Source organism: Anabas testudineus, chromosome 7, assembly GCF_900324465.2.
Source record: "Anabas testudineus chromosome 7, fAnaTes1.2, whole genome shotgun sequence".
Classification (NCBI taxonomy): Eukaryota; Metazoa; Chordata; class Actinopteri; order Anabantiformes; family Anabantidae; genus Anabas; species Anabas testudineus.
In genome coordinates this window covers 4,157,915-4,182,597 of record NC_046616.1, presented here as the reverse complement: position 1 = coordinate 4,182,597, position 24,683 = coordinate 4,157,915, and the positions used below count along the sequence as shown (strand labels likewise).

The following is a 24,683-nucleotide window of genomic DNA, read 5'->3' as shown; positions in this document are numbered from 1 at the left end:
CAGAAATAGCAGTCCAGCCCTCATCCTATGACCCTGAGAAAAAGCTCCCTGCAGTCATTGTGTCTATGCTTCAATCAATTTTTTTACATTGCACATGTGAAAGTATCTGCAGTTTGTGCACTGTGCAAAAAGTGTTGCTTTCCTGCTGAGACCTATTAAATATAAATATAGTGGCACAAATAATCTAAATGCTAAATGACTTCTTGAACTCCATTTTTTTTGTTGTGGGTGTGTGTCGCCCCCAGCTTTCACTTTTCATCTTTTCATCCTAAGTGAGCTGTCGACTAGTTCAAATCGTCTCCAATTCCACCTCTCTCCCTCTAAAAGGTTCAGTCAAAATCTTACTCATCACGCTCCAACACACACACACACACACATACACACACACTACGACTTAGGGGCTGAATCACCTGTGGCTCTCACTGTGACGTCAGTTTAGTTCAAAGGAATCAACTCACGCAGACACACACTCAGACACAAACACACACTGTGCATGTTCAGCCCACACATAAACCGTCCCTCCAGGTAATAGGGAGGGTACCTGTGTGTCTTATCAGCCCTAAATCATCCACCGTTTGTTCTCATTCTCACAGAAAACACACAACAGACACAGAACTCCCCATTGAGTCTGAAGTTTCTTCCTGTTAATGTCCTCCGTGCTTGCTCTTTTACTTCTCATTTTAAAATGTCATCCAGTCTGATGAACTTGCACGGACGTCATTGCGTCTGGCTCACAGCAGCTCTTCCTCTGTAAGTTTGCTAAGCAGGCATAATTAAAGTTTGTGGTGCAACCGGTGCATAACTCACATAGTTGTGACGTTTCAGCCGTTGACAGATGACTCTTGGGAAGTACAGACAGCACACAGCAAGTCTAAATATGTTTTTATGAGCTGATAGAGGTGGTCCTAATGAGCCTGTGTTGTGAGCCTGTGTTGTTCACTCATCTGGGCTGTGATACTTATTTGTAACTGTGTGGAAATTTTGCACATTCTTCCCTATGACATGACATTTGAATAGATATTTAGCTAATTGAACACTTTTGTTCTACGTTTTGGAAAATCCATGAACAGCTTTTGAATCCAGGTACAGTTCACTTCATTGTGTTGTGCGATGTTGTTCCTCAAAGCTGATGTAAACCTAAACGCATTAGGGCAGAAATATTTAATATATTTTTTCCCAAGCCGTGTTCAATGCAGCTGAAACACATGCACAAAGCCACACAGACACAAATAATACAGGCTACAGGAAAAGTGGCGAGGACGCCTCTTGAGGCCCACAATTAAAAATTGATGTTATGTTCTAGTGAGCTCTTGGCTGAATATGCTAAATATTTAATAAACAGTCTGACTTTTCTTTTTACATTGGGACCAGTTTGTTGCCCTCAGTATATGGGACAGGAAGCCACTCTCTGCTACTTCCTGTCTGATAACACGGATGCCTGAAAGACCAGGAGGAAACCGCACCAGGAGAAACAGGGATAAGGAAGAGGGCAGGTTGGGGAATCAAGTTGACTGCTTGGTGATAAAACTAAAATGGGGGTGTTTAAACTGGAGAAGAAGCTGTTATAAGGATGTGTTTGCAAAAAAAGAAAAGATTTACTCCCATTGTTCAGTTATTCTGGATGACGCAGAGACAAACTGGTATTGTTATGTGCAATAAAATCCAAAAAAGATTAAAGGCTGAGAAAGAGTGTGTGTATGTGTGAGTAGATAACAGGGGAGAAGGGGGAGTAAGGGATGACAGACAGCTTGAGAGAGCAGCAGTAAAAAGGCCCAGACAGCAAGTAAAACATACAAAGATAGTGTGGCAGCAACTGTGTCACAAGATCCAAGGACTTGTTTTGTCTTTGTCAGAATCAGAGGGAAGAGGAGGAGGGAGCCAGGAGCTACATGTGTATGTGTGAAAGACAGTGGAAGACAGGGATGGAGTGTGTGATTCCTGGTGTGTGTGTGTGTGATGAAGGGTGGAGGGACTCCAGGGAAAAAGAAACTCCAAAAAGCCTCCGAAATCCCTTTCATGTGTGATTGGGGCTGTGCCTCTGTCTCCTCGTTATCTCCATGCACAGGCCGGGTATCGCTTTCTGTGCTCATGCTGACTCTGTAACAGACACCGAGTGACTGCAGCTCCACTTTGGCCTTCTTTCCGCCGCCGCTTCTCTCAGTTGAACTGCTTTGAATACGGGTGAGAAGTGAATGGTACGAAAATGCTCTGTCTTCTCCTGACACATGAGTCAGCATTTAAAAATCTTTACTGTGTGTGAAGCCTTAAATTGATCGCTGTCTATCTCCAACTGCTTTAAAGAAGATTTGGGGCTTTACTGACCTTAAAAAGATGTTATCACCTTTACAGTTTTAATAAAAGTTTGTGAATCAGTGAAGTGTTAAAGCTAGAAATCACATGTCCCCTGATTAAACTAGACATGTTCTGTTAACATAATGAGAATATCGCAATTATGTTGAAACTAAATATGTAAATATAGTTGTTTCTACTTCTTTTCCACTAAAATATCAATTCTTGCAGTGGATTATTCAGTTTCTAATCCAGATAATAATATGGTGATTGTCATATGAGCATTTTGCTGTCACAGCTAAACACTGTTTGTCATCCACTGCAGATGTTTGTCCTGCAGCTGCTAAGGTAGGTAAGGTAAGATAATAAGGTTAAGGTAGTAATTGATTCAGTTATAGGTTCACTTATTCATCAGTGAGGACAGTGATTTTTTTGGAAGACATCTGTGTAATCCTGTTAATCTCTCTCCGTCTCTCCAACTCTCCGCTTTGTCTCCTTCGTTCCCATTCTCTTTAGCTCCATATCTTCTGTTTTTGCAGCATTGCAATGTTTGTGACTTACATACATGAAATGAAGGAGAGAGCCAGAGCCATTTTTCCAAACACAGGAAGATGAAAAGAGAACGAAAGAGAATTTTAAAGTTATTTATGGAGAAACAGGACACTTGTGCTGTGTGTTAACGTCCTGGTTTGGATGAAATCTATATTGGCAAATCTTCACTCCAGCTTTAAATCAGCATACAGCTTTAGAGATGATGAAAAACTAATACAAACAAAAACACACAGAAAGCGTCAGAACATGAAAGCTGCTTTCCAGGAGACAGTTATGATGCATTCAAAGATTCAAGTAATTGGAAAAAGAAATATTCATATTTACAACAGCTCCCTCCCCCAACACAGATGCATCCTCTGTACACTAACTCAGACACAGAGACACTAAAGGCTGCCAAATGTCAACTGAGATCTGGGGCAGTCTCCTCGCGGGCACGGCACAGACGCCCATCCGCAGCCACATGAGGTCCTGTATCTGAGCGAGCATGTGGTTACCACGGTGACCTGGTCTCTTTCCACCACCACCAATGAAAATGCTGGAAAGCTGCAGAAGAAGGATTGTCTGGGAGGCATGTACTGGTGCTGTGTGTGTGTGTGTGTGTGTGTGTGTGTGCAGTGCCTGTGTTGGACGTTTAAAAGGTTTGAGAGGGCCTTGGAGGCTGTCTGGATGCTCTGGTGTGGTAATAAAACACACACAAAGACGCTGGGGTTGTTTAATGTCCATTTACAGGCTGTTTTTATCTGCATCTGATTTAGGTTTAGCAGCCATTTACATCAGCACAGAGGGCCGGGGGCAGCTTTATTGCACTGATGATTACACAGGCTCATTGACTCTTTTTAAGTTAAAGTGTGGATGCACTAAGTGTTGTAAGGTGTTATTTTAATGGACACATGTGGTCCTCACCAAATGAACAGTTTCTGTCTTGATGTATAGTATGTATACTGTATGTACACCGCATGTATCATGTATAAATAAAATGAAATTTAAAAAAAATATTCGTAGACAATCCTTTGCAGATTTTAAGTGCAGTAAAGGTTAAATGAACTAATTCACCTATCTGATCTGTCAACTGTAAATAAGACAATTACACACATATTACGTAGATAACTGAATTTGGCTCATCAGATTCATTATATTAGCTGTTGTGTTTAATTAACGCTTGCTGGCTGCTGTTTCAGTGTATCCCAAAGTTACGATAAGCGAGTAGTTGGTGCTTGGCAGCTGTACAGGGACAAAATGCATGAATCAAAAAGAGGAAATATAGGAAGTGAAGAAGGGCAGGCGAGGAAAACAGAGAAAGGAAAAGAACAAAGGTGTGAAAATAAAGGAATGGGAGAGAGGACAGAAAAGGGGGAGGCAGCATGTCTATGTTGTAGTAAATTTTTCTGTGGCAGAGGAGAGAGGAGATGGCCATGTCCAGATTTATGACTGCCTGCTGGGTTAATAAGAGAATGGATTGGACCCTTTTTAAACGCCCCCTTCACAGTGGTGCCTGCAACCAATATCAGAGCAACCGCTTCGCTGCTAAATAATGATCTATATACTTGATATGCTACGATACGCAGACTGTTTTGTCCAGTGTGTTTTATAGTGGATATACAGTGGCCGTGTGTAGGTCGGTGGCTTCCGTCTGGTCCTTGCAGACCCGGTTCTGCCAGCAGAATCAGGTGATTGTCTGCTACCATGGGGATAAAAATGGGGCTGGCTCTTGTCCTGGGGTTTGGAGAGACAGACGGACAAGAAAGCTTTCAAGTGTGTGCACGTGCAGAGAAGCACCTATTGAGATGCATGCTAAACTAATGGGCTATCTTAATAGTATAATGGCTGCAGAGATAATGAGCCCCTTCCTCTTTCCTCCTTCCTGTTGATACCAGATTGTTTTCTCTTCATCACACTGTAAAGACTCAAAAACAGAGAAAACCAGAGATGATACCATCCGGACTGTCGGGATATCCACCCTGCCCTGCGTAACTCAAAGGGAAAACTCACAGTGATGATTAAAACTATAGATGAGATTTGTCTACAGCAGCGTTTGTGTTATTTCTCTGTGAGATTTGACAACAATAGAAAGTAAATATATTCAAACTTGTAATTTATTGATGCTACTTTAGCATAACATCTATAATTATTTTAGATACAAATTATGTTATTTATAAAATGTACAAACAATGATTAGTAAAACACATGCATTAGACTATAATTACTTAAACAGTTATATAAATTACATTGCCATACATGCTCACACTTGCTCCACCAACTTCTTTGAACATGGTAATGCATCAATAATAATCACTAAATTGTATGATGAATTGTATTCAGTGTGCACTTTGAAAGGGGACATTCTGCATGATTCCTGTTTTTATTTTTGATGCTATTTTTGCAGATGATGTCTTATGAAAACATCCTGCCAAAGTTCAAACCATGTTGTTCATAACTGATGACAGTTGTGTGACTGTATTGCCAGCGCTGTTTATCAAATCTCTTGTATATAAACATTTTCATTTTTCTGTGCATAACATTTCTGAGGCTAAAATGTACATTTGCGTGTTGACGTCATCCTATTTTCAGATAATTAGTCAGGTGTGTATCACTCTCTTCACATCTATAACATCCCTATAATTCTTTTCACATGTCCGTCTCTTAATGCTTCTCACAAACACTCAGTGACATTCCACATATTTAAGCCATTACAGAATGATGTAAGGTACACCCCAGCTGCATTGTGTCAGCCAGACTCCAAGAAATAGGTCTGACAGTTTGTAATTATGGTTAGGCTGTTGGGTGTGGGAACAAAGCCCCACAGTGACAGTGTCCCTCAGGGCAGCCATTGTTCGAGCGGACTTCTCCTGGACTTCTATGATGGTGTCCGTCCATTCTCCCAAAGGGAAATACCAAAGTATTTCATGAGAATGCACCAGTGGTTTCAAAAGACTAAAGATGATATTGATACGGGCTAAATGGTTACCTCCAAATCCTCATAACAAAGAGATCATAAGAGCCTGTTGGCTACAAATCATGTGGTAAAGTCAAAGAATGAAAAGGAGACGCTGGAAATGATTTGCTATGTTTTGCTGTTATGCATTTTATAATGAGCACACCACCACCACCACCTTGTTTTGGGGTTCCTCTCTAAACAACCACTGGTCTGTGAATCGCTTGACCTTTAGTATGGCAGTTAACACAAAGCCTTGACCCCTCAGACACTATTGTCACTATTAGCTACTGCCTGCCTGGAGCAGGAGGAGATTTATTGCTCTGCTTGACACATCTGCAGCAGGGTTAAGATGAGCAAGGATATAGGATAACAAGGCAAGATTTAGTGAGTAAGGGAAACAGTTTTATTCTGCAAATCTTCAAGTCAGTACCATTGAATCTAAGTTATGTAAACTCCACAAGTTATAGGCTATTTTATAAACTAAAAGTTTAGAGCCTTTTTGCATGAGGCTCCCTTATTCCAGAGTGTGTCTGGGTCAAAAGGTTTGGTGTTTGTGACAAGCTATGAACAGGATGGGAACAGAGCCACCCTCCACTGAGTAGCTGCAGTGCTTTAGTTCACTTTACAACATGATGCCAAAGCATGAGTCAGTTTCACAACTTGTGTGTATGTGATCTGGAGGCGTAGGGGACACGGAGGCGGAGGGATGTTCTTGGCTGTCTTGGTTTACTGTACGTGTGCCTTTCCTAATCAACCTCCAATAGCTTCAGTTTTAGGAGCTGTAATTTCCCTTGGCTTTCACAGTGCTCTGCTGGTTATTGACCTCCTGCAGGTACCTCATGATTAAATTACTGCGTTTGACCGTGTTAGGTATCTGCAAGCAGTGGCGTGTTTTTCCTCTGATGGTAAAGTACAAGAGGTCGGAAAAACTGAACACTCACGCAGGACACAATCATCTGTTGTTAGGTTTGCAAACTAGTTCCTTATCAAATGATAATTAGTCACGATCATGAGATGAATGAGGATTTTAAACAGACCTGGAAGTAGAGTTCAATGTGAATAATCTGAATAACAATATGACATTTGGGGAAATAAAGTTAGAGGTGTGTGCTGATCATGTAGCTGGGGCCGGGAAGCAATAAAGAGCATAGAGACTAGAAGCAAGAGGAAACTGTTTACTCTGTTTTTCTGTTTCTGTTTTTTCATCAGTTAGTGATATTTGACATGTCTTAAGGCCTCCGACGCGTCTCTCTTACCTCTGTTGACATGTCAGTGTCCACTTTCTGCTTCTAACCTCTTCTAACCATACACTGCTGGTAACATAACACTACTTCAAGTCTCAGTTTCAAGTCTCATGACAAGATAAAGTATGAATGTACACATCCATCAACACAATCCTGCCTTTAGGGTGTCCTGAAGGCAACACTCGCTGCTGTCAACCAGTGTTTCCTGTAGTGCCGTAATTGCCATCCTTCTTTCTTAATTTCTCCCACATAAACACTTTTACTTGCCTTTAAAGCATCATTCTGTTGTGTTAAACCTTTTTTCTCTTCTTGCCTTGTCTTCTTTGTCCTTTTCCCTCTCTTGCCTTGAATCTGTGTGCTGTTGCCTCATCACACAGACCCTGAAGCTCAAAACATCCAAAGGGGAAACAATATACAATCACCACCACTTCAACCTTCTCAGTGTAATGCACTGTATTGTTCTATTTTATCTTGTTCTTTCTGTGTATGTGAGGAGAGGTGGGGGTTGTGCTTCAAGAGGTGAAGTGACAATATGGTTTTCTCACTTTGCTACAGATTAATTAGCCTTGAAGATCAAACAGCCACCAGTGAATGTATGAAAACCCCATCAACCCTTTCTCCCCAGAAACAATTAACATGCTCCCAATCTGTCGAGTACTTATGGCTTTGTGCCATCTGACCAGCCCGTCATCAGACACCTTATCTTTGGTACAAAGGTGTCCCCCATGGGAATATTCTCTCCATCTGTTTATCATGCTGAAATCAGAGGCACATGTTTGCTGGAACAGTTTTGTCAGAGGTGAGCCGTCTCACACTTCAGTCAGCATCTGTTTCACGGTGGAGTTGCTCAAGAAGACAAGCTAGAGATAGGAGCTGCAAAGTGTGATAAGACGCAGATTGGGATCTGATGACTATATTAGAAGCTCTGTGGCCTGACAGCAGGACTTAAAATCTAAATGAGACAGGATGGAACAGATTAATGAGGCAACATGAGAAGCTTAACAACTGTGAGCAGCATCAAACCCATAGACAAATAACCTAGAACTCAAGTCAACAAGCAGTGTGTCTATGGCAGGACACCACGAAGGAAGTTGCTGCTTACTAAAAAAACATTGCTGCACACCTGAAGTTTGTCAAACAGCACATTGACACTTCACAGCAGTATTAGTAAAAATGTTTTGTGGACTGATGAAACTACATTGAACACACAGCACCACATCTGGCATAAAAAGGTCACTGCATATCATAATATTTTTAATACTCTTGATTTAGATGAAGATCAGATCACATTTTATGGCAAATGAACGCTGGAAACCATTAAGTTGCAGAAGGTTCACATACTATTTCTTGCCACTGTATGTTGTACATATTGTATTATGCAAAGGCGCTAACGATTGGTATTCTGTCTGTAATGGAGCAGCCAACACAGCCACCAGATCTAAAGCCCATGGAGCTGTTGTGGGACCAGTTTGACTGTAAGGTACATGAGAGGTGGTCCAGGAAGCACAGGATGAAATCTCTACAGATTACTTTAAAAAAACTGACAACCAGCGTGCCCGAGGTCTGCAGGGCTGTGGAGGATTCTTTGACTTAAGCAAAAGTTTGATGGATTTCTATTCATTTTGCTATATTTGTTATTCAAACCAATGTCAGTTATGTCCTCATGGAAAACAAAGACATTTCTAAGTGACCTTTGAAGCGTAGTGTACACATTATGTATTAAGAGCAGTCATTATAACACACTCTATGACTTTAAGCACATCTGGTTATTTACAATGCCTGATATGTAGGCTGTAATGAAAAGGTAAACCTTTATCATCTGTGTTTTAAAACCTTTACACAGGAGATAATGTGACCTCTGGCTCAGTCCTTAAGTCTTTAAGTTTTAAATAAACAATGCACACGAGTTGTTGTGCTTTTGTGAAGCTGAGGACACATTGACACCTTGTGGTCAAAACAATATTAGCAATTCTGCAAATCGTGATAAAAAAATAATTGGAGTGGATTATTCAAATTTAAAAAGTCCTACATATAAATCAAACACCCGACAAACATTTTTTAACATTTATTATGTTCGTCTTTTCACTGTCGCTGTGGCCCCTGGTTTGAAATCAGATAGGAACCATCGTCTGTTGCTTGTTTCCGCAGGTGGAGGCGGACGAGTCGTTGAAGGAGCAAATCAAAATGGCGAGCCAAGAGGAGTCAGTGAGGGAGTTCGTCGCTGTTACTGATGTGGATGAGGAGAGGGCTCGGTTTTTCTTGGAGTCCGCCGGCTGGAATCTGCAGGTATGACTTTTATTTGTTTCTCCATAGGGTTGCGGTGAAGTGTACGAACGGCAGTCAAGAGAGAAAAGCGGTAACATGGCATGTGTCAGACGGATAGCTTACCGGCTAACGTTAGCCTGTGTTGCCGGTAATTTGTGCAAGTCACCATTTGACAATGGCCCGGCCGCTTTCTGTCACCAACAAAAACCCTGTTGTACACTAAGTTAGCGAACACGGTCGTGTTCATAAGAATATACTTAGATGTTTTGTTTTTACGAAGTAGGTAGATAGGTTGCCATTAAAGTTTTGGCTAACGCTACTCTGTCTTGAGTCCATTCAGTCGTGCTAGCTTGCCTTAGCGTGCAAGCTAATGCTAGATTAATGTTACTTTAGTTTTAACTAAAGAACACGAATTTGCTTTTAATGATTTGACCCGCAAGGTCACGCGTTTATGGTTAGGCGAATAGAGACGAATACATAATACAGAAAGAAAACGAAACTGGAGGGCTGCTCCTGAATGGTAAGGGGTTTCCTCAGACTAGCGCCTCCACAGTTACAATAGAGAAAGAGAAACACCTGCAGATATGAATAGTGTTGATTGAGTGGTCACTAGTAATAAATAGCCCTTAGTTGTTTTTGGTAAGCTGTCTGTCAAGACTGTGAGACAATCACTTAATCTGGCTTGTTCCCAGGCTTTGGGAGTTGGCACAGGTAATTGTTTAGGGTGAGGTTGGGTTAAGTATAGTAAAACAAGACCGGTTAGGATGAAGGAGGCCTCAGATTAGAGTTGAATGATCTGGCTAAAAGACCCTATCACAACCTTTTTCTTTTTCTATAGTCACAGCCACAAGTGCTTTTCTTTTCTCCTTTTTTCATATTTATTTATACATATCACTGCCAGACTACAAATACTCAATAGTGTCATATATTAAGCTATACCCTTCTATGATGTAGCGTCTTATCATCACGTGAGGTTTTCTGACAGGAGTTGGATAAAATTTGCACAAACTCACAATCTACCGACCACAATGTAACATTGACTGATTGCCCTCATGCACTTCTGATTAAGGTCGGGGTAAATGCATATCTGCAGGAATATAAATTTCATGTCCTCCTCAGGATCTGCTGCCAGACTTGGGCAGTCACGTTAATATATTTATTTGCCTTCTTCCAGCTTGCCCTTGCCAGTTTCTTTGAGGATGGTGCTGACGATGACATTGTGACTCTTCCTCAACCTGAGGGAGGTTCCTCAGTGTCCCGGTCTGCAGGGCCAAGGTAGTGTTAACAGTTTGTCACTACTTCTAATAATACCACATTTAATGGAGAAAAAATGCCATGCTAGTAACCACAGTTTAGTAAAGTCCTGGACCACAGCATTGTCATCAGTAAATGGACTTTGCTCATTGTTCATCAGTAATAACTCACACATTTCATTGCATGAATCCTGTATTTTTCTTTAATATCAGCACTCAGCCCAGAGTGACCTCCTTCAGAGATCTGATGCACGAGGCAGAAGAGGAAAGTGATGAGGAGGAAGGCCAAAGGTAAGTTTATTCCTCAGTGTTGTCTGTTTCTTAATCTTTAGTAAACATGCCCCCTAGTTTAGCAATACTAGATAAAGAATAAGGCAAACATTGGGTTGTATTCAAGAGCCAAGTTAGCTTTTACCTATCATGATTTAACTGATTGCAGGTACAATATTATGCGTTTGTTTTTTCATTTGTTTGTTTGCTTTTTCTTACTTTTTAGATTAGTTATAAAAAATATTCATAGATGTGGAAGAGCTTGTGTGTTATGCCCAAGGACACGCCAGAGTGGATCGAGCATTAAAATAAACTCAAACTAGACAATTACTAATACATTTTCTAACAGTGGGCCTTAGGGGACTTTGTCATCCTCGTGTTTGTGAAAAATGTTAAAGGCTGTGGACGTGGCAGTCTTTTTCAGATGCAGATTTCCTCAGTGTTTGGATGTTAGAAAGTCACACCTAGTGGGTGTGAGTCCAGAATGCACCAGTCTATTTTTGGTCTCACCTCATCCACTGTGAGCTGGTCGTTTTTTCTGCAGCATCAACAGATTCTGCTGCTGGGGCAGTGCAATGGGCTGGCTGTTAAGGGACTGTGTGGGGCTGATAATGGCCTTTTAGCCCTTTTTTTACTGCAGGCAGTAGGCAAACTGAACTAAATGATAGCATTCGATTTATCTTAATAAATGAATCTATAATTTACTTATTTACATTTCTTGCATTTCAGTGTTGTAGTGCTTGCTTTTCTTTTTTCATCCCCACAAATATGGTGACAGAAACTGAGGCTAAGGGTCATTATGATTCAATTAGTTGAACAGTTTCTAACTCCTCTTCCCCAAACCCTTCTGCATGTGTTAATATTTGGAACTTTATGTAACCAAGAATTGGATTATTATGTGGAGTATGTGTACAACAATGTGAAAGTAGAAAGGTGGACAGGTTTGTTTAACTTTCCTCTCAAGCTCTCTTATGTCAGTCTTCACACACTGACATGCACATCTTAATACCTGCTCCCTGATATGCTGTATTTAAGTGTTTTACTCGGTTATTTATTCATGAAATTGGCATGAATGACAGTTAAAAATATGGAGCGTATGTTCTGATCTGATTGTTGCTGTGACTGTAAATGGCTTTTTTAACCTAGAGATGAGAATTTGCTTATTCAGTGTTTCCTGGTTTATTAAATGTTATATTTTCTTTGTGCAATGAAATGATGGTGAAAACGGTGCTACGGAACAGAACATTTATACTCCCATATAAGTGCGTATTTAACTTTGTATTGGGGCAGCCGCTTTCTTAATCTGACAGATTTTGCATTCAGTGTGCCTGACAGAGGCTACAACATTCAGTACAATTAGTTACACATAGATTACTGTAACTACAACTGGTCAATTGAGAGGTGATAGATGAAGGAATATTCGTTTGTTTTTTTCTCTGAATGTCTGCTATAGTATATTTCTTTTTGAGGAATTCATTATCTTTAGTCAGAGCCTTTTTGTTTCCCGTCTCAGGTTTTTTGCAGGTGGCTCAGAGCGCAGTGGACAGCAGATCGTTGGACCTCCCAAAAAGAAGAGCTCCAATGAAGTGGTCGAGGATCTGTTCAAAGGGGCCAGAGAACATGGAGCTGTGCCTCTGGACCGGGGTGGGAAGGGACCAGGAGAGCCCAGCAAAGCTAGGGTAAAGGGAAGCTTGTGACAACATGTCTTCTGTATTTTATCATTTTAAAAACACTACATCAGCTTTTTGTTCAGTGTACATTTTAATTTACTGGTGGTCAAACAGGTGGACGAGCAATTCATTAAGCTTTTTTCTGTGTTTGTAGTGTTGTGGTCTTGTTGTTTCTCATTGTGGTTTTTATTGTCTCCTCATCATTAGGCCTTCTTAGGGGGTGGTTACAGGCTAGGAGCTGCTCCCGAGGAGGAGTCCACTTATGTGGCTGGAGAGAGGCAAAGCTCCAATAGCCAGCAGGATGTAAGTAAAGACCCTGATGGCTCCTACTTTGTTCTTTTTCCGGTTCTTGTGTCATTTCCTGCATATTTGGAACTTGGCAGTCCCGTGTAGGTGGGTCTTTAGTCCATAGAAAAGTGTAACTGGGCTCATCTGCTAAAGCATTGTTTTTATGAAACCTGATGATTCAGACAGACACAGTGGAAAGAAAAAAAGTAAGAGAGTTAGTAACCCTTTAGCGTGACTGAATTGTATCTGTGTTTGTTTGTGTTAGGTCCATGTGGTGCTTAAACTGTGGAAGACAGGTTTCAGTCTGGATAATGGTGATCTCAGAAACTACAACGATCCAGGAAATGCCAACTTCCTCGAGGCAATCAGAAGAGGGTAGAGTATTCTATCAAGTTGTGTTTATCATAGGTCAGGACACATGAAAATGTCTATACTGGAGTTAAACTTATATTTAGATTATGCCCCTGTTCACCTGGTTGTCACCCTGCAGGGAGATTCCTCTGGAGCTAAGGCAGCGGTCTCGAGGGGGGCAGGTCAATCTGGACATGGAGGACCACAGAGATGAGGACTTTACCAAACCCAAGATGGCCTTTAAGGCCTTTGGAGGTGAAGGACAGAAATTGGGAAGGTGAGATTTATGAGCGGTGTTGTTTTATCTAACACGGTGTCTAACACATCTCAGTAAAATATTACACATCAGGATGCAGCAGCTAGACTGAAAGCTGGAAACCAGTCTGACTTGTTCAACATGGGAATGATTCATATTTACTCTGGGTATTGACTTTGCATATGTGCTATTTTTACTGTAAACGTTAAAATTTTAATCTCAAGAACAGAGTTTTCTTTTATCTCTGAGAGATAACAGCACCTAAAACAAACAAAAAAACTGTCATTGTTCAAATATCATATTTTTTAATTTATTAATTTAGTGAGTTAAATCATATTGGATACCAGTTTAAAGTTATTTAGTATAGTTTTTTTTTCTCTCATTTCAGTACCGGGTCCTTATATTTAAAACTTTAAAGATTATTAAAAACTGAATTCACTTTTTCTCTAAACAAAAAAAAAACTCCAACTCTTTTGTCAGTGTCAACTTTATTGTCAAACTTTATCATGTCCATATCCCGATGTAAAATGTTAATTTAATTTTTTAGTTTGAAATATCTCCAGTAGAAATGAACTTCCTTCCTTCCTTCCTTCCTTCCTTCCCTCCCTCCCTCTCTAGTGCCACCCCAGAGTTGGTTTCCGCTCCGGCTGCGTCTCAGCAGGACATGGCTGCCAACGAGGCACAAGCCAGCTCCTCTGTGACCCTTGACCCCTCCCAACCCGTCACTAACATTCAGATCCGGCTGGCCGACGGCGGCAGGCTTGTCCAAAAGTTCAACCATACCCACAGGTGATTAATTTTCTATTTTCAAATTTTATGTCTTTAGTTTTGGATTCAAATCCAAAAGAGCTGTTGCAACAGTTCACACGTTCTCGGACTATGAGATTGATTTGAAGTCTGTCTGTCGGAGAAGGGACATAACACTGTCTGCAAACCTTTCTGTATATTATCTGTGTTCATTAGGAGATAAAAAAAATGTAAAAAAGGAAAGAACAACCCTGGTAAAGAAAACTTGTGTTCCTTTTCTTGATGTGTTGTTGTATCATGTGTTGCACTCAGGGTGTCTGACTTGCGCCAGTTTGTGGTGGCGGCCCGACCTGCCATGGCTGCCAGAGAGTTTGTTCTCATGACTACCTTCCCCAACAAGGAGCTTTCAGACGAGAGCCAGACGTTGCAGCAGGCCAACCTCCTCAACGCTGTCATTGTGCAGCAGCTAAAGTGAGGAGGCCCTGATGAGGTCGATTCCCTCCTGGTGGTGTGGCTGAGTAACTGCAGCCATGTGAAACCTGCTGCCCCTTCTGAGGGAGGAGAAACATGGACTTATGGATGGACTTATAATTTCTGATTTTTGTTTTTCTAAAGTGAAACATAACATTCTGCTCCTAGATCCCACCCCACTCTCATCCTCCAGCCCTCTGTGGTGTGTGGTGGGCAGCAAAAAAACATTCACGAGCTGTTGGAAAGCTGCAGAGGCTGTTGCATTATGGTAGATGGTTTAAGCAAAATACACATCAGCAGTCCAGCTTTCTGAAGAGTCGTTTGGTTGCAGAGATGTACACTAAACCTGGCTCTGTGATCCATTAACTTGTTCTTTACCTTTTCTGTTCTATCAACCTTAATTTAGCCCCTCAGCTCAGTTCAGGTGCTGGGCCTTCACCAGATCAGTGGCAGGTTCGCAGTTTGTTTCTGCCCAGCAGCACAGCACAAACCCAAACCACATAATGAAAACTACTCTTATAAGGTAAAAGTACACGTTGTCAGTGTGGTGGTTGTTTGCATTTCTCTCCATATATTGTTATTGGAGAGAGACGTGTAACGACGCAACAAAACAGAGGCTTTTCTTCTCCAAACTAACCTATGCCAGTAGCCTTACGCTCCTTCCTCCTCCTTCACGCCTGTCCCTGTTCAGATGAAGATGGAATTATTTTTTTAAACTGCATTTTCCCTCCCTCCTTTTTCCTTTTCAGATTTTAGGATTGTCCCAGTTACACAGTGGCAGTTTGACATTGTGTAACATTACAGCTACACATGGCTTTATTATCAAACCAATGGTTGAACAAAGGTAAAAAAATATAGATGGTAAACACTGGTTTGTATTAGTGGAAGTTGAATTCCTATGACACACTGACATCTTCTATGCATCCTGGGGCAACACAGAAATATGTTTGGACCTCTGGCAAAATAAATTCATTTTATGGTTGATGTATAAAGACCTTGTTGTCTTGTGTTTTATTACGGTTGGAAAATTGATATTTAGCACAAAGAAACACAAATTCTAGGAACAATGTCAACTTTTAAAAATTGTTTTGTAAGTTTCCTTCGATAGTGACCTTAAAAATCAACTTTTTGTTGATTTGTTAGAGATTTCCTTCTGATTGCTGCACCACAGAAACCGTTCTCACAAAGCGCTTTGGTATTAAACAGACTAAGCAGTCTGAGTGCGTTTTATTGTACCCTGTGTGCTTCTTACAGCTCCCATGTTTTCTCCACGTGACATCATGACCTCATTTCTTCACCTGATAAGCCTGAAGTTAGTTATTGTTTTAAATAATGACCCATGCAGTTCATGCTTGTGCTGTGTTTAAAGTGGCACAGAAATGTTGTCACGAAAAGTGGTTACAGCGTGCAGTATAATGAGCTACACATAGATCACTGTAATTACAACTCGTTAATATTTTAGTCAGTAGGTTCAGGACATTTCATGTCTTAAATGTTTTTTCTGCTGTGGAAATTGGAGCTGCATATAAAACAAAAGTGGAGTCAGTAAAACCTTTTTGTAAACTTTGTATGAAGCAGCTTCAATACCTCTTTAACAGAGCTTGTTTGATTCCGAGGCTGTGACTTCATGACGCCCTGCGACATCTGTATTACATCAGTCATCGCAGCATTGAGTCTTAATTTACACATCAAGATATTTTATAGTGTCTCTTTACACAAAATAATAAAAAAAACATCAAATTATGAATAAAACATTAACTTTTTTTATAACGTGCATTTGTAGATGTGGTTAATGTAAGGATAAGGGTCCCATGTCTTTCATTATGCAGGGAGTGAGACAGAGCTTGTTTCTTTGTATATTTAGTTTATAAAAATCTTTTTTTGCTTTGAAGAGTCTGTGTTGTCTGCTTCTGTCCATGTGTTGCAGCCATCTGCTCTTGACACCTTGACAACGAACCGAGAAGATCTCTGGAGATTTCTGTGATAATTATGGGACAAATTATGAGACGAGTAGTTTCATCCATGTTAAGAAGATTCATTGGTTCACGGCAAAATAATAATTTTGACACCACTAAGACCAAAGTTTTACTCTAAGCATTTTTTGTAAATCACATGTAAAAATTTGCCTCATTACAATAAGGTCATTAATCTGATTATCAATCATTTCACATGTTCAGTTCTGAGAACTGTCTGCAGTATTCTGCAGTCCAGACAACCTCAACCAGCGTAGAGAGAAAAATCAAGCAAGTAACGCCACTGCTTTTGAGGCTTGAACGCTGCTACAGTTGGAATGGGAGAAATATTAAACTCAATACAACACGAGCAGCAATCGTGGTACTACAGCAGGATTTTCAGTGCTTGCATCCAAAGGTACTGCTTTCATCTGTTCACTTCTAGGTGGTTTGTGCAACATTTGCATGTTTTCAGTTTCAGAAGACAGTGAGAGATATGAAAATTAAACTGATGTGTCATACAGGTTTCATACACAGATCAGGATCAGGCTTAACATCATGAGTGAGTAACACTGATTCTTCTTTCAACATGGCACCTATTAGTGGGTGGGATATATTATGCATGTCTTTCCAGTTAGAATATATCTATAGAATATAACTTACTGTAGATGGTAGTGTAATTTATTCCTGTATTCTTTTCTCACTTGTACCAGTACTTATTATAAATTATTTGTTGCTATAATAGTTTTTTTAGGAGGGAAGATGCAGATGTTGCTCTGACTGCACATTTGCTCTGATATTGTGAGCAGAGAGAATGTGAGTGTCTGCTGGGACAGTAAGATGCTCTGACTCTGAGCCATTCACTTAAATCATTGTCCCTTGCTGCGACTTTTGTCTCTGGCTCTCTTTTCATTAGTTTTACACTGCAGTGCTGTGAGCTGCGGTCAGTGCACTCGACTATGTGTCCTTTATGGAGTGAGAGTAGAAAAACAAAACATGCTTCTTTGCACTGAATGCATAAGATGTCAAGTAAGTCACAGATACTAGAAAGCGTGTTTCTAAGGTGATGCTCATATGAGTGGCTCTGTAGTGGCAGCTTTTCAGAGTAAAGTGCTTTACTTTACTTATTTAATTGCCTCCATTTTCAGTGGGTATTAACACACAGGAAAAGCTGCATCACAGAGAACCTGCAACCAAAGGTTATTTATTATCAGTGCATCTCACAGTTATTTTTTTCTTTAATAATTTATTAATTGTTGTGTACGAGATGTAATAAAATAGTTTATAAAATTAGTTTTTTTATTCCCTGATTCTTTGCCCTCACAACCTTTTATGTATTTTTTTATTTTTACTCACTGTGACTCTGTAGGCACCAGTAGTTCGATCCCCCAGTATTACTTTAAATAAAGTCATCTTGCAAATATAAATGTACTTCATTACTTCCATAATACTCATTATACTGATCATCTGCTTATTTCCATTAGTCTAAAATATATTTATTGCCTTTCTGTGGCTCCATCATGCTGTGCAGGCGCCTGTGTGGTTCACATTTAAGCGCATTTCAACACAATCATTAGACTCGATTGGATTCTTGTTGTTGTGGAGCTGCTCGGTGGCCGCCAGGGGGCTCGTCCTACCCTCAATTCCCTGCGTGCGGGTTTTACTTTGGAGGTGGTGGGCGGAAGTGCAGTTGCATAATATGAGAAATTGACGCCGGTCTCCCTGCAGAGAGACAGAGAGACAGAGAGACAGACAGCTGAGAACATCCGCCGGAGGAGCAGGCAGACAGACTGCGCGAAGAGTGTTGCCGGGTGGAGGGACAGCTCCAGAGCACGCCGCTAAAATGGGAGTCGAAATCGAGACTATAACCCCGGGCGATGGTAAAGCGAGTGCACGACAGGGAGACGTGTTTGTGTTGGCCACTAACTGCATGTTTGCACTTCTCTGTTTTTTTCATGTGCTCCATACAGCCGCAGAAACACCGCCTTAATTGCGCACGGCCGTTATATTAAGCGCCTCTTTGCTTTCTCCACAGGAAGGACTTTCCCCAAAAAAGGACAGACGTGCGTGGTGCATTATGTCGGTGAGTTTTAAACCGCAAACTTATTACTCTTGATGCATGGATCAATTGTGCACGTTTAGCTACTCCACTTCTACTCACGAAGGCCGTGTGCAGTGGAAGTGGAGTGATAGCAGAGGGCTCCTACACCAAGAAGACAAATATCCAAGCATATGATCCTCAAAGTGTCAGTGTCAAGTGACATTAGGGAACATTTGTAAACGCTGTTCAGGCTCTGAACTATTCACACCACATATTTTCTTCAGCCTTAAACCTTCCAGGCAGTGATTTCTCAGTAGGGCAAAGAGGCAAGACTGTCAGACACCGACTGGGCTGCATGAACATTTAACCCTTTCACCACATTTCCACTCCCTGGAAGAACATTTGGTCCAAGACATTTCGGATGTGATTATGTTCTGATGACAGCAGCAGCACCAGCAGCGGTGCTGGTGGAGGTGGTGGAGGTGGTGGTGGTGCCGTGTCTCCGGGACAGTGCCGTGGACTCATCACTGCGTAAAATAATGCGCGCTCCGGTTTGGCCCAGGCGCTCCATTACAGTGTCATCAAGACCAGTGGATAATGTGGTAATTTGTCTTGTCTGGAGACAATTACAAAAAAAAAAGGAGACACAGACAGGATTCCGCGGCGGGGTTCACTCAGAGGCCCAGACAGACAGACGGATATACCAGACAGCGGGGTTTTAAATCCCGTCTGATTTCCAGCGCTTTTCCGTCTTTGTTGGAGTTGTTGAGCGGATTATAACCGTCTGGGCGACCACCACAATGACAGGCTCTTTGTATTTTGTAATATTTCCTCCAGAAACAGTGTTCCCACCAGTTTATACCTCACACTATCAGCTGTTTCTTTATATAATTAATATCCTTTGTGTCACTGTAATTAAAGGTTATTTTCATATTATTTAAGTGATTTCACCTTTTGCTCAATGTGAGCATAAATAAAAGGGCTGTTATAAAACTCCAGAGCCAGAGTCAACATCTTGTCTCTGTCCATCATTAAATACTAGTGGACCAACTTTATTAATATTTTCTACCTAAAATATTTAAAATAATTGATTAATTGATGAATATTCTATAGATTGAGCAGCTGATCGTGTCTAATTATTGAGTAACAGAGCCTGGAGTCCACAGCTATACTAGCAGCAGTGTGCGGCTCTTCTCCATTGGGCTACATGCATATCATCAGCGTGCTAACATATTCATAATGATAACATGTTGGTTTTCAGCCGATATGATGAAATAGAGGCAAAGGTGAATACGACTCATCCTCTGATGATCCAGGCAGCATAATGTCTTTACATAATTTCATGGCAACCAGTCCATTAGTTGAGATATTTCTGTTCTGTGGAGCAGAGTGATGGACTTTCCGGCAGACAGACACCACCATTCATAGAACAGGGGCGCTATCATGAAATGTATTAAGTGTCACTACAGTTTAAATACAGGGCAGGACAGGTTACATTTAAACAGAGCACTAAGAATGAAACATTTAGCATCAGCAGCAAAATTGGATTTCAGATGACTTTTGCGTCCCAGCGTGCCAGACTGTATATTTGTCTGCACCTGTTCTTGGTTTGGCAAAGCTGGTCTTAGCCGTCCTGCTTGGTAAGGTAGACGTAACACTCAGTGTAACACAAGTCTCTTTGCTGCAAGATTATGTTCCTTGAAGTATGACCCAATTTTGGTCTTGTGCAGTGAGATTTTTGTAATTTTCTTTGAGGCAGGAGCCTGTGTTTGCTTTTTTTATATCACAGAAACTACAGGATTTCCTCCATGGGCAGTCCCCCTTCCTGTCAGTCTACAAAGCAGCCTTTAAATGAGACATGAAACAGGATAGCCTGTTACACAACACAAGTGAAGATCACAACTTGAATTTGCTGTGTTTTTTTTGGAAAGGTTCTGCCTGCTGGAAATGGATGGCATAAGAAAATGTCAACACAGTGTTGTTTGGTGGCAGGAAAAGAGTAGTGGAAATGGGAAAACGAGTGTACTGCTTGTTATTGCCTTTGATACTTAGATAGGACCTTTAAGCTCTAACAGATAGTTCCATTAAGCTGCTATCTAGATGTCCAGAAGAGAACAGGACATCAGCTCCACCGCCTGGATTAAAAGGCTGCTTCTTGCCAGCCGCCCCCTGATGTGCCCAACAACATGTACAATATTGCACCTTCTCCCACACACACACACACTCTCACACCACAAAACCATCACACACTCATGCTGCCTTGCTGGTGCTAATAACAGTAATAGCGCTGGTGGAAATAGTCTCGGAGGGGTGCTATTCTGTGGATTGATGCATGCGTTTTCCTGACCGCCACTCTGAAACCCACCCTGCAGACAGCTGCAGCAGCTATTTCTGAGATCCTTGGAATCCCTTCATTTGTGATCTCAATATACACTCACACACACACACACACACACACACACACACACACACACACACACACACACACACATAGCAAGAAGGATGGACGCCAGACAATCTTAGAAGATATACTTGTTTCCAGTTATAAAATGTTATTAATATAATGTATTTTTGCTAAACGTTAAAACTGCTTTATGTATGAAGTTTCCTGGTTGAAACTGTAGCATCGTCCATGTTGTGAGATAATTGGCAGCTGCTACACTTCGTTCCTGACTGTGTACCATCTCCTTGTTTGTAGGCTCCCTAACAGATGGGCGTAAGTTTGACTCATCCCGTGACAGGGACAAGCCTTTCAGGTTCAAGATTGGCAAACAGGAAGTGATCCGAGGCTGGGAGGAGGGTGTAGTGCAGGTATGCTGAAGGGCTGGAAGCATGCTGCATATATATCATGTGCATCCTTGCTTCAGTCAGCCTTGATGAATCTGAACTTTGGTTGCACTCGTTTAGCCTCTTGAGAGGGGTGCACATGAGGTGCAACAATGTTTTATTTAATGCCACTGGTTTAGATTGTCACCAGCAACGATACAGAAGAAGAAATAACTTCACTTGCAATGTAGGAAACACATTTACTGCTCATATTGCAGTAGCGTAGTCCATCTACTGAAATACATTCATTTATCAACATAGTTCCATTATTGAGTTTCCACTCACCAAGGTTTCCATTAACTCTGCAAACACTGGATGAGTGGAGCATGGACATGTCTCTATATCTCAAACACTCAGCCCTGCAGGATGGTCTGAAGGTTACACAGAGTTATGGCAGTGTAGCGCTTTGTCCCCTGTTATAGTATGTGCGTGCCTTACTACATCACTCTTTGATATCTCAATAAAGCATCTGTTTAATAAGCACTGATAACAGATAAAGATTAGAAGAATAATAGAGCATTATTAGTAGACAAGGTGTTTTTCACTGTCTCTAGTGGTTTATTATCTGCCAAAGACTGCATTATAATGTGATTAAGTGTATATCTTCTAGGGCTGACTAACGACTTGTGTCATCTGTCTCCTCCGCCCTCCAGATGAGTGTTGGTCAAAGGGCCAAGCTGACCTGCTCACCTGACTTTGCTTACGGAAACAAAGGCCACCCAGGCATCATCCCTCCGAACGCCACCCTCATCTTCGACGTAGAGCTTCTGGGTTTGGAATGAAACAACTCCACAGCCTATTTTGTGTTGTGTAAGTAATCTGCTGGTTACTGTTGATTTTGCAAGTTTTTGGCTACAAATCCACATTCTTCTTAAGAACCAGTTGTGCTAAAAAGTTGCACTGAAAAAGTCATCCGTCTGAAATGGATGGTGAACTACTACATTTTATTCTTAGCCATTTCTGGGAAGGTTACAATTACAACAATGACAATTTCTTTTTGCTGTGATTGTAACTTGATGTAGCCGGTGTCACTGTGTTGTTTTGGATGGAGGAATGACAGACAGAGAGTCTGTGTCTCCTTCTGTCTGTTACACTGGCAAAATGTTGTCAGGATTGTATATTATTTGTATATATTTATACATTATATGTGTTATTTTTAGGAATTACTGGAACCGTCTTCAAGCTAATTCTCTTTTATGAAGTTTGTACTTGCTGATTTGAGGAGCTTTAATAAAAGTGGGTGCAGAAATAAGGTTATGTTAGCGTTCTCCATTTTGTACTCCCTCTGACCCTCAATGCACGGTACTGTCAGGATGGTTTGTTATTGTTTTGTAGTTCACAAGTTGAACTCAACATGAAAGATGCTCAGGGTTTTTTTTCTCACTCTCTGGAAATAAATCATCTGACTGAATCAACTGGTTGACGTAAAACTGATCAGTGAGCTGATCTCTTATTCTATATGTATAGAATATGAATTCATGTATATATAATTCATTTTCTAATTCATATTTCCTCTTTTATTTGCCAAGTTTTCTGCCTTTGGTGCTGAATTTAATGAAAGCTCCCCCAAGTTTCTGTCTCTGTGCTCACAACTGTAGGTACTTCTAGGAATGAGATATTAACTGCATGCTAATGCATTAGATTAGATGCTGCTCAGTGGTAGCAGCCCACTTGTCTTCTGGGTAACGTGACCAATGGAGCAAACCATGATGGACTAAAACACTTTAAATATGAACATTGAGGTACATCTGGAGCATTCTTTATTTGTGTTCAATCCTTAATTTTCCTTCTTCCTGTCTTCACAGGTGACTTCCTACCTAGGTGACCTGGGGAGAAGCTAGGAGAGTCTGCACTTGATTCTATAAGAGGCTTGAGTCTATAGTTCCACTACTTATTTCATCAAACCAAGACAGTTTGTGTTATTTTTGTCTATGTGACTGAGTTAATTCTATTTTTCAATCTTATTTTTCTCCTAAGAACTATGGGCCATAACCTTGCAAACCTCCATTATTCTTAATCTTGAATTTCTTTTGAATTGCGCTGTACTTTTCTTTGTATTTTTGAAGTGTTGGTTGTGCATGGTTACACTGAGAAGTACAAAATACAAATGAAACACTAGCAGGAGCATTCATCCCTAATGTGTATCCCTTGTGTACCAGTATTATAATTGATTTTTTTAGAGCTGGTGCTTGTTTATTACAGAAACAAAAAAGTGTACTATTAGAAAATGAAAAGCACACATTTGCATCCATATCCAGCTTAAAATCAGAACAAATTAAATGAGTTTCTGATAGAGAGAAAGGGCATAGTGTTGGAATTAGTGACTAGCTGTAGTGAAATGGGAGCCTTAATAGTGCAACACAGGAGCTGAGTTTGCCACCTGTTTCTATATAGTACCACTGTGTTTTCTTTTTCATTTAAAATGTTAACTGAGGTGTGAGCTCCAGTGGGTTAATGGGTGCAAAGGAGAAACAATCACAGTTCTAATGTGTCTGAATATTCTCACCAGGCACACAGATGCTACCTTGCGCTGTCTGCATGTTCCAGGCCTGATGGAAACCTTAGTATGTACGTGTTGAAAGCTTTGCATCTAGTTTGCGTTAACATTGCCTTTATGTCTGCCACATCTTTAAACCCCATTTAAAGCCATACACAGGAACGAGCAGTGCAAAGACAGGATTTGTGGTGATGAACTGATCAATTGGAGTTTGTTATTTATTTCTTAGAAAAAAGGGAAATGCTTGAAATTTACAAAAGGGGGTTGAGGAATCAATTACATTGTGACCTCCCCCAACCTTATTTTGTGTAAAACTTCATGTATTTTTCCGATGCCAACTTTCTATCTCTGAGAATTAACAAAGATGATGTATAAACCATGGTGGTAGATAATAGTTTTTCTTTCTTTTATTTTCCTTTTTGCCAGTGTCAGTCTAGTATGATACTGCCTAGCTGAAGTCATGTTGTGGTCGTTGGGGTAGAAAACTGACCCTGCTGACACACAGACATCCTAGTGGTTTTTGTATCTCAAATGCATTGTTTTAAATGGAGTTTAAATGAAAGAAAATGCTGGCCTTGCTGTCAGATATTGACTGTGTCTGTCGATTTTACATATTAGCCAAGCTGCAACTGGTGTGGCAGCAGTCCACCTCTGTACTGTGTAGTTATGTGCTGATACGTTACTGTATGCAGGCTAAACCAATGATGACATATTTAAAATAAACAAAGTGCTCTCCACCTGCCTATGGAAGTGTTTTCTGACTGCTGTTGCAGGAG

At 40.8% G+C, this 24,683-nt stretch overlaps 2 protein-coding genes across 2 annotated transcripts; both read left to right on the top strand.

The window, feature by feature from the left end:
* Positions 1-9,148: 9,148 nt before the first annotated feature.
* On the top strand, positions 9,149-15,585 carry nsfl1c (NSFL1 (p97) cofactor (p47)). Its single transcript, XM_026368958.1, has 9 exons — positions 9,149-9,306; positions 10,460-10,560; positions 10,752-10,829; positions 12,322-12,487; positions 12,686-12,781; positions 13,032-13,141; positions 13,257-13,394; positions 13,992-14,162; positions 14,433-15,585. The coding sequence occupies exons 1-9, from the start codon at positions 9,205-9,207 to the stop codon at positions 14,593-14,595; spliced, it is 1,125 nt and encodes a 374-aa protein (XP_026224743.1). The 5' UTR covers positions 9,149-9,204; the 3' UTR covers positions 14,596-15,585.
* A 2,686-nt stretch (positions 15,586-18,271) lies between these two features.
* Positions 18,272-24,644, top strand: fkbp1ab (FKBP prolyl isomerase 1Ab). The gene is made up of 5 exons (XM_026368966.1): positions 18,272-18,423; positions 18,579-18,626; positions 21,283-21,395; positions 22,064-22,220; positions 23,216-24,644. The coding sequence occupies exons 1-4, from the start codon at positions 18,387-18,389 to the stop codon at positions 22,190-22,192; spliced, it is 327 nt and encodes a 108-aa protein (XP_026224751.1). The 5' UTR covers positions 18,272-18,386; the 3' UTR covers positions 22,193-22,220; positions 23,216-24,644.
* Positions 24,645-24,683: the final 39 nt, after the last annotated feature.

What these genes read in the sequence shown, in the direction of transcription:
- nsfl1c (XM_026368958.1), top strand. Translation starts at nt 9,205, where the DNA reads ATGGCGAGCCAAGAGGAGTCAGTGAGGGAGTTCGTCGCTGTTACTGAT. An exon ending in TCCCGGTCTGCAGGGCCAAG is followed by an intron (nt 10,561 to 10,751) that starts GTAGTGTTAACA and finishes CTTTAATATCAG; the next exon opens with CACTCAGCCCAGAGTGACCT. An exon ending in CTCGAGGCAATCAGAAGAGG is followed by an intron (nt 13,142 to 13,256) that starts GTAGAGTATTCT and finishes GTCACCCTGCAG; the next exon opens with GGAGATTCCTCTGGAGCTAA.
- fkbp1ab (XM_026368966.1), top strand. Translation starts at nt 18,387, where the DNA reads ATGGGAGTCGAAATCGAGACTATAACCCCGGGCGATG. An exon ending in GACTATAACCCCGGGCGATG is followed by an intron (nt 18,424 to 18,578) that starts GTAAAGCGAGTG and finishes CTTTCTCCACAG; the next exon opens with GAAGGACTTTCCCCAAAAAA. An exon ending in GTGCGTGGTGCATTATGTCG is followed by an intron (nt 18,627 to 21,282) that starts GTGAGTTTTAAA and finishes CCTTGTTTGTAG; the next exon opens with GCTCCCTAACAGATGGGCGT.